This window comes from Myotis davidii, unplaced genomic scaffold (genome assembly GCF_000327345.1).
Source record: "Myotis davidii unplaced genomic scaffold, ASM32734v1 scaffold329, whole genome shotgun sequence".
In the NCBI taxonomy this organism is placed as follows: Eukaryota; Metazoa; Chordata; class Mammalia; order Chiroptera; family Vespertilionidae; genus Myotis; species Myotis davidii.
The window spans coordinates 1,110,623-1,118,451 of NW_006300374.1; the positions used below are offsets into that span (position 1 = coordinate 1,110,623).

Here is a 7,829-nt window from a genome sequence, read left to right on the forward strand (position 1 = left end):
CATCAATGATGAGAGAGAATCATTAATTGGCTGCCTCCTGCATGCCCCCTACTGGGGATTGAACGCACAACCCAGGCATGTGCCCTTGATGAGTATCGAACACGAGACCCTTCAGTGCGCAGGCTGACGCTCTATTCACTGAACCAAAAAGAGCTAGGGCAGGAATAGCATATTTTAAAAATTCTTGTGACACACTGGTTGAAAGTCGCTGGTTTAGGCTATTTTGTTTTATCTCTTATTGACACCACTATTCTGTTCTCTTAGGCTTGAGCATTTGGAGTGTCATCCTTATATCTTGCATTTTCATCCTCCCCTATAATTAAATAGTCATAATCTATCACCTTTTCCTTTTGATATGCATCCAAGATTTGTTCTTATTGCCACCACCATTTGGACCCATACTTATATTTCATTTGAACCGCTTACTTTACATTACTCCCCTAAATGGATTTCCTGCCATTGATTTCTCTCTCTCCATTCCATTCTTTATGCTACCACCATATTAATTTTTTACACCTTTATCATTATCTCTTCCCTTGTTCCAAAACTGTCATTGACTTCCCATTGATTGCAAGATGAAATGTAAACCCTTTAGCATTTTCGTTCAGTGTCAATCATTTCACTCAGTTTCAGTTGTTATTTACCATTTATTTTTCCAGTAAACAAGACTTAATATTGACTCTGGGATAGACACTGTGTCAGAATTCGGAATTAAGGATGAATTAGCACACAATCTTTGCCCTCAACAAAGTCATAATCTAATGTATGAATCATGTAGAAATAATCACAAAAAAATATATAAGGATAGTTTATTGAAGAGGGTAATAAACTCTACCTGGTTGGATCTAGGAATATATGGCAGATATGAACAACATTTAAGCCAGGTTGTAAAAGATGAAAGGGTAGGAGTTCATGAAATATACTAGTTGGGGTTTTAGGAAGAAAGGGCATTTGTTAAGGAAATAGTATATGCAAAAGTATCAAAGTACCTTTACATAGAAAGTTAATGAGACCCCCCCCCCCAGGATTTTATATTTATTGGTAGTTACACAACACCTGGCACCTTGTTTGCAGTTGTTTGAGTCATTTTTGTTTTTGTCCGTCTAGTCACTCTAGTGTGTCTTTACACATCATATTTTTATTACTGTAATCAGGGTACATTTTTTGTTTTTTATTATGTTGTAAACATTTCATGATTCAGTCTTTATAATTATTTTAGTAGCTGCATAATACTCATTAAATGTATACACCATAATTTACTTAGCCAATATGCCAATAAGCCTAGAGGAGGGAAATAATTATTTCTGATTTTTTAGTATGGTGAATAATGCTGCACTAAACATCTTTGTGCATATCATTTTTTTCTTCTGAATTATTTCCTTAGGAAAAATTCCCAGAAGTGGAATTACAGGATCAAAGGGTATGAACATTTTATGGCTCTTAATATGTGCCAGTAGAATTTTTATAAGAATTGATGCAGCCATTGGTTTTGAATGGCCTGAAATGGATTTCAACATTTAATCAGGACTAATAATCCCTTCAGTATAGGATTAGGTTGCTTCAGATTTTGATTTTATCATTTTCACTAGCTAATTTCATATTTTTTCTGTTTTGTGAAGTAATTATAAGAGTTATTTTAAATTAACCTTTCTGTTTATGCTTAGTGGAAAATTCAGTGTTGTTGTTACTTTCTTACCACATGCTTTGAATAAAATACACATTACTATTTATTTGTAGGACTTGATTAGAGACCAAGGGTTTCGTAGTGATGGAGGTAAGTGGTGATTTCAGTTTTTAAAAACTCAAGGAAAAATGCAACTGCTTTGCTGCTTGTCTCCTTTATATTTGCTTCTTTCATGAAACACAGACACAGAGAAAAATGTGTAGAGAAAACCCAAATTTTTTTTGTTTCTTTTAGTATTTATCATTTATCTCTTAAAATTTTAACTAATTTATAACATGAGTAGAGAAAAAGAAGACATTAAAAGGGTTCTTAAATATACTACCTATGATTTAAAAGGTTGTCAAGGAGAGATTCTTAGTTATTTTACCCACTTTATTGATTCCAAACCCTCTCCAAAGCTGGAGATGCAAAATTTCTCTTGGAAATCTCCACCAATATTTAAATATTAAGCTTAGAATCAATTAAAACTTGATTTTTTAAAATCATTCTTGGAGAATCCCTTGGATTGCCTGTTACAACTTCTCAATTTGATAGATATTGTCAACTATTTCCCTCAGTCTTCTAAAAGGGTTTGAAATGTACATCTTACATAATGAATGGATCCCTAATAAAGAAGCCCAGTTGCCCTTTTTTGTCTGGTAAATAAAATAAGCAAATGAGAAATTAAATTGAGATTTCTTATAGAATTTTTATCTGACTTTTCACTCTAGCACCCAGTAAAAATAGGGGGCATAAGAAAACATTGCATAAAAAAATTCTTAAAAATTGCATAATTTAAATAAGAATTTACCCCCACATAATGTTTTTCCAAGAGATGGTATTTGAAACTGTCTTAAAGTTTTCTTCTAGATGATTCTCCATATTTACTTTTTCAGCTGTCTTCTATCTAATAAGGAAGGCCTGCAATACTACTTACCTTGGTTAGAGTTGGTCTCTTCACTGTGACCTGCTTTGTCTTCAAAATGTCTAAGCCCAGTCTCAAAGATATTTTATATTGAACATTGTATAAACCATCTTTTGTTGTGTTTCTGTGTACCTGTGAAGCTACCAAAGTAATAACCCTGCATTAAATACTCTACACTTCATATTTACTATAGTATATAGTTATAAAAGTGTTTTTTCTGTTTGTTATTCCATGAACCCTCCAATTAATGTTGCTGCCAGTTTGACTTTCATATGTCTTAGTAGCTGTGGCTTTTGAAAATTTTGCCCAATACATCCAGCATTTAAATGTTGCCATCATTTTAGCATCACAAAGTTAACTTAGTCTTAAAAACTGCCTGCTTAGTATCTAAAATGAAGTGGCATCTCTTGTCCTTTCTTATGAGTCATTTTTTAAAAAATCATTGGGATTTTGAAAACAGTGTTTTAAACATCCAGAATTATTTTGTGAAGCAGGCTGCGACTCATCTTATTTATTCCCCATGACTTCTTTCATTTCTTCTGTGTGTCTGTCTTCCTGTGTTTGCCTGCCCCTCTCTTTCTCTTCTAACAGCCCCTTTGAACCAGCTGATGCGCTGTCTTCGGAAATACCAATCCCGGACTCCCAGTCCCCTCCTACATTCTGTCCCCAGTGAAATAGTGTTTGATTTTGAGCCTGGCCCAGTGTTCAGAGGTAGTTGGGCTCTTCTTTCTTGTTTTCACCCAAAGCAAACTAAATATAAACTACAGCTACTGTTTGTGCCTCACCTTCACAGCGTGTGTTTGTAAGTGTGAGAGTTTTCAGTACTAAATTTCTGCTTGGCCTGGCTGGAATGCTCTGAATGTGCTTGTCACACATACTCACTACCACAAGCTTTCTGTCATAAATTTTAAAAGCAAGAAAAGTCTTAGATTTCCATCATGTTTTTTGTTGCATTACTTTTTGGTCTTGGTAACTTCTTAAACTCAGTGGGTGGCAATAAATAACGTGGGAGGGGTTATCCTACTTGAATTCCTTTTATTGTAATCTATTTACGTGGTCACCTTGATGACTGTTAATACTTGTTATCAATTTTTTTGGTTTCTAAAAAGTAAAAATGGAAATCCCTATTATGAGATTTTACTAAACTTTTGCCTTTATTTTTTCTGTATTATCAGCAGTGTCCTTTTTTAAATGTAGGACATGTATATTTTATATTATATCAGAGGTAGGGAGCTTTGAAAATATTTTTAATGTATTTGAGATATTTTGGCATACTTCAGGAAATTTGAGGATTGATCCTTTCAGTTATGCCTTAATCTGAGAAAAAAAGCAGTATAATTTCAATCTCCCATTTTGTCATAACTTTAATAAGTAGTTAAACTGATTTTTTAAAATAAAGTCAAAATTGAGGCAGGAGTTTGCTATAAATAGTTTTAAAGAATTTACTGGCTTTTGCTAGTGTCTGCCAGTTATTCTGAACATAGTGGTGGTGTTTCAGATTTTTGCTCTCAGTCCAGCTGTTTCTCAGAAAATCCATAGAGTGGGCTGGAAGTCTTACAGGACCAAGTGGTGTAATTTAATATTATCAGTACAGTACTAAGTAGATCAGAACTGGGAGGCCAAACAGTTAAGGCTTTATGATATTGAAAATTATCAATAGAAGGTAGAAAATGGATTGTGCTCTAGTTAATAGACATTCCATTTTCTTTTAAAAATTTACAGATGAGATTATGGAAATTTCACATGGTAGGTAACCTGTGATGTAATAATGATAAAATTTCTACACAGATTTAAATGTTGCCATTGGTATCCCTTTTTGAAAGATAGTGACTGCCTCTTTCCAAAGAATAGTAATATTTTTTAAAAATTCTCTTGAAGTCTTTTTGTTCTGTATGTGAAATATTTTTTGATATCTTAGTCCTGCTTAACTGTACTCAGGCCCTACTAGGAGTCATTGTCCTGAACTACTCTGAACAAGGTACTGTACATGAACTTAGAATTATTGCCACTGAGCCAGCATTTGGAAAAGTATCCATCAGAAAGTATGCAACCCTGCCAACTGAGTCCACTTTCAAAGAATACACCCCGTGGACTCAGTTGACTGATAGAATATTTCCATTTGTAGTAACTTGGCTGAGATGCCATATCACTTACTTTGCTCTCACTTATAAAGGCAGTCAGGGATTATTCAGAGAGGCTTGAGAAACCGCTGGCTTTGTTGTATACAGGCAACAAATCATATTTGTTTACTAGACTAAGCCTTTAGGAACTGATGAAACTGATCAGTGCCTCTCACTCTTAAGTAGTCTGGTATGTGGTGTAGGATTTTTTTTTTTTTCAATGTAGTGGCTAATATGAAGAAGCCAAATATTTTCAACATTGCCATTAGAATATTTTTCCATTTGGGGATTTCCATCTTTTTTTATATTATATTTTTTATATTGATTTATATTTGTTTGCTGAAGCTACAAAATAAAGTTGTTGTTTTTTATATAGGCTGTTAAATTGATTTTGCTTTTTTGATTTTTTAAGTCAAAGAACCTTGGGAATATTGTTTCGTATTTATCTCTTATTTTAGAGAGATTCTTCTTAGAAAATGAACCAATAAGCAAAGTGTATATCTGTAATCAGATGTTTCAAGGGTCATTAAATTGGCCAGAAAACTAAAAGAAATTATCGTACTAATTACCAAATGAGGCCCCTTTTTGGCCTATCCTTTCTAAACGTTCTATACTTGAACATGCACTATATTTTTTAAATAAGTCTAAATCTCCCCACACCCTCTGCCCCCAATAAATAAATTAACATACTTGATCTTCTTTTAATGGATACATTTTTCCTTTCACTAACTTAGGGTCAACTACAGGTTTATCTGCCACCCCCCCTGCCTCATTACCTGGCTCACTCACTAATGTGAAAGCATTACAGAAATCGCCAGGACCTCAGCGGGAAAGAAAATCATCTTCATCCTCAGAAGACAGGAATCGAATGGTAAAAGTATATGATATCTTCATTCTTCTGTGTTCTTCATAGAAGTCAGAGCCAAAGCTAACGTCACCTTTAGATATAATGATATATCCATATGTGACACAGAATTCCCAGAATCAAATAAAGTTAAGAGCTGATAATTGTTTGCTTAAAGCATATTTGCACAACACAGATTTATGCTCTCAACTCTAATGCAATTAAGTTAAAGGTAGTTTCAAAAGAGTAAGAATACAGTTGACCATTGAATAACAAGAATTTGAATTGCATGGATCTACTTACATGCTGGTGTGTGTTTTTTTCAGTAAATAGACAGTTGGCCCTCCATATTCCCAGGTTTTGCATCTGTGATTCACTGGACCAAGAATTGAAAGCAGTATTGGTCCTGGAACCAATCCCCAACAGATACCAAGAGACCATTATAGTGAAGTTTTGGGAGAAATCAAAAGTTATACACCGATTTTCTTTTTTTTTTTTTTAATATGGAACGCTTCACGAATTTGCGTGTCCTTGTGCATCCTAATCTTCTCTGTGTGGTTCCAATTTTTTAGTATATGTGCTGCCAAAGAGAGCACTATACCCCAATTTTCCACTGCTCTTGGAGTCAGCACACTTAAGCTCCCCATATTTGAGGGTCAACTGTAGTGTTCTCTTTTTAAAATAAGGAAAAATGGGTACGCCTAGTATTTTAAGAAGCATTATTAGGCATATATATTCTAAAGCAGCCGTCGCCAACCTTTTGGGCCTCATGGACCACCAGTGGCAACTGCTGTTAAAGGGTTTATCTGAAATTCAAATATTTACCAAATGATATTCTTTCCTATTTGAAAAAATAACTTTCTGCTGCACAATAAATACATATTTAAAACTAACAATTTAATATTAACATTAGTGTAGTAATAGTATATGTTGGATAGGTGGATTCTTTACCCTACCAAAGTGATTGTATATATTGGCAGTTTTTTAAGAGACTGGATCAGATAAGATATCTGAGGAAATTTAGCACTGACTAGAAGAAAGTAAGGAGGTAAATTATCAACAGTAATCATAGTATGTTAACTTAAAATTTTGGCCTTTGGAGCCAAAACTAGCCACAGATACTTATATTGCCTGTCAGTAACCTTGAAGAACTGACTTAGTTCTTCAATTTAAGTTCTGTCTTATAAGAATCATACTTCTATTATTCTTCCAGTGTGTGTGTGTGTGTGTGTGTGTGTGTGTGTGTGTGTGTGTGTGTTTAATGTCCCTTTCACACTCAGACACGGGAGAATGTACTTAGTGTGAAACAAGGTTTTCCCTTTTTTTGTTTGCTTTGGATTGACTTTTGCACTATTTTTATCAAGAAAACACTTGGTAGACGGGATTCAAGTGACGATTGGGAGATTCCTGATGGGCAGATCACAGTAGGACAAAGAATTGGTTCCGGGTCATTTGGGACAGTCTACAAGGGAAAGTGGCATGGTATGTATATAGTATGGTGACCTTGTCACAAGTTATAATAATAGGAAATATCTAATAACTTTTATTTTTTAAAAATCAAAGGGAGTATTCACTTTTTGTATCATTAAACTTTTTTTTATCATATCCAAGAGTTATTAAAGATTTCTAACAAAAATTATGGAAAATAAAAACTAGATTCATAGCCATCAGGTCTCCTATCATTATATTAGCTACAGTTTTAAAAATGTATTTTTATTGATTTCAGAGAAGGAAGAAAGAGGAAGAGAGGGAAACATCAATGATGAGAGAGAATCATGGATTAGCTGCCTCCTGCATGCCCCCCACCAGGAATCGAGCCCACAACCTGGGCATGTGCCCTGACCAGGAATCGAATCATGACCTCCTGAGCCACACCAGCTGGGCTTAGTTACAGTTTTTTAAGATGATGATTCTCACCTGTCTGGCATGGCTCAGTGGTTGAGGTCATGGCTTGATTCCCAGTCTGGGCATATGCCCAGGTTGTGGGCTCGATCCCCAGTGTGGGGTGTGCAGGAGACAGCCGATCCATGATTCAATCTCATTGATGTTTCTCTCCCTCTCCCTTCCTCAATGAAATCAATAAAAATGTAATAAAAAAAAAAAAAAAAGATGATTCTCCAGGGGAGCTAATCCCCAAGATGTTTTTTCCTTTGATAATTTTTCTGCTTATACTTTTACTAGAGGCCCGGTGCACAAAAAATCGTGCACTGGGGGGGTTCCTTCAGACCGGCCTGCCCTCTCTCACATCCCGGGAGCCCTCAGGGGATGTCCTACTGA

The 7,829-nt window shown here is 35.0% G+C and overlaps 1 protein-coding gene across 1 annotated transcript in view; it reads left to right on the forward strand.

The window, feature by feature from the left end:
• BRAF (B-Raf proto-oncogene, serine/threonine kinase) overlaps window positions 1-7,829 on the forward strand; it is a 100,644-nt gene that overhangs the window by 55,294 nt on the left and 37,521 nt on the right. The window contains exons 11-15 of the mRNA XM_015572684.1: window positions 1,385-1,420; window positions 1,738-1,774; window positions 3,180-3,299; window positions 5,443-5,579; window positions 6,917-7,034. Of these exons, the coding sequence (XP_015428170.1) occupies window positions 1,385-1,420; window positions 1,738-1,774; window positions 3,180-3,299; window positions 5,443-5,579; window positions 6,917-7,034 (448 nt within the window). The remainder of the gene's footprint in view (window positions 1-1,384; window positions 1,421-1,737; window positions 1,775-3,179; window positions 3,300-5,442; window positions 5,580-6,916; window positions 7,035-7,829) is intronic.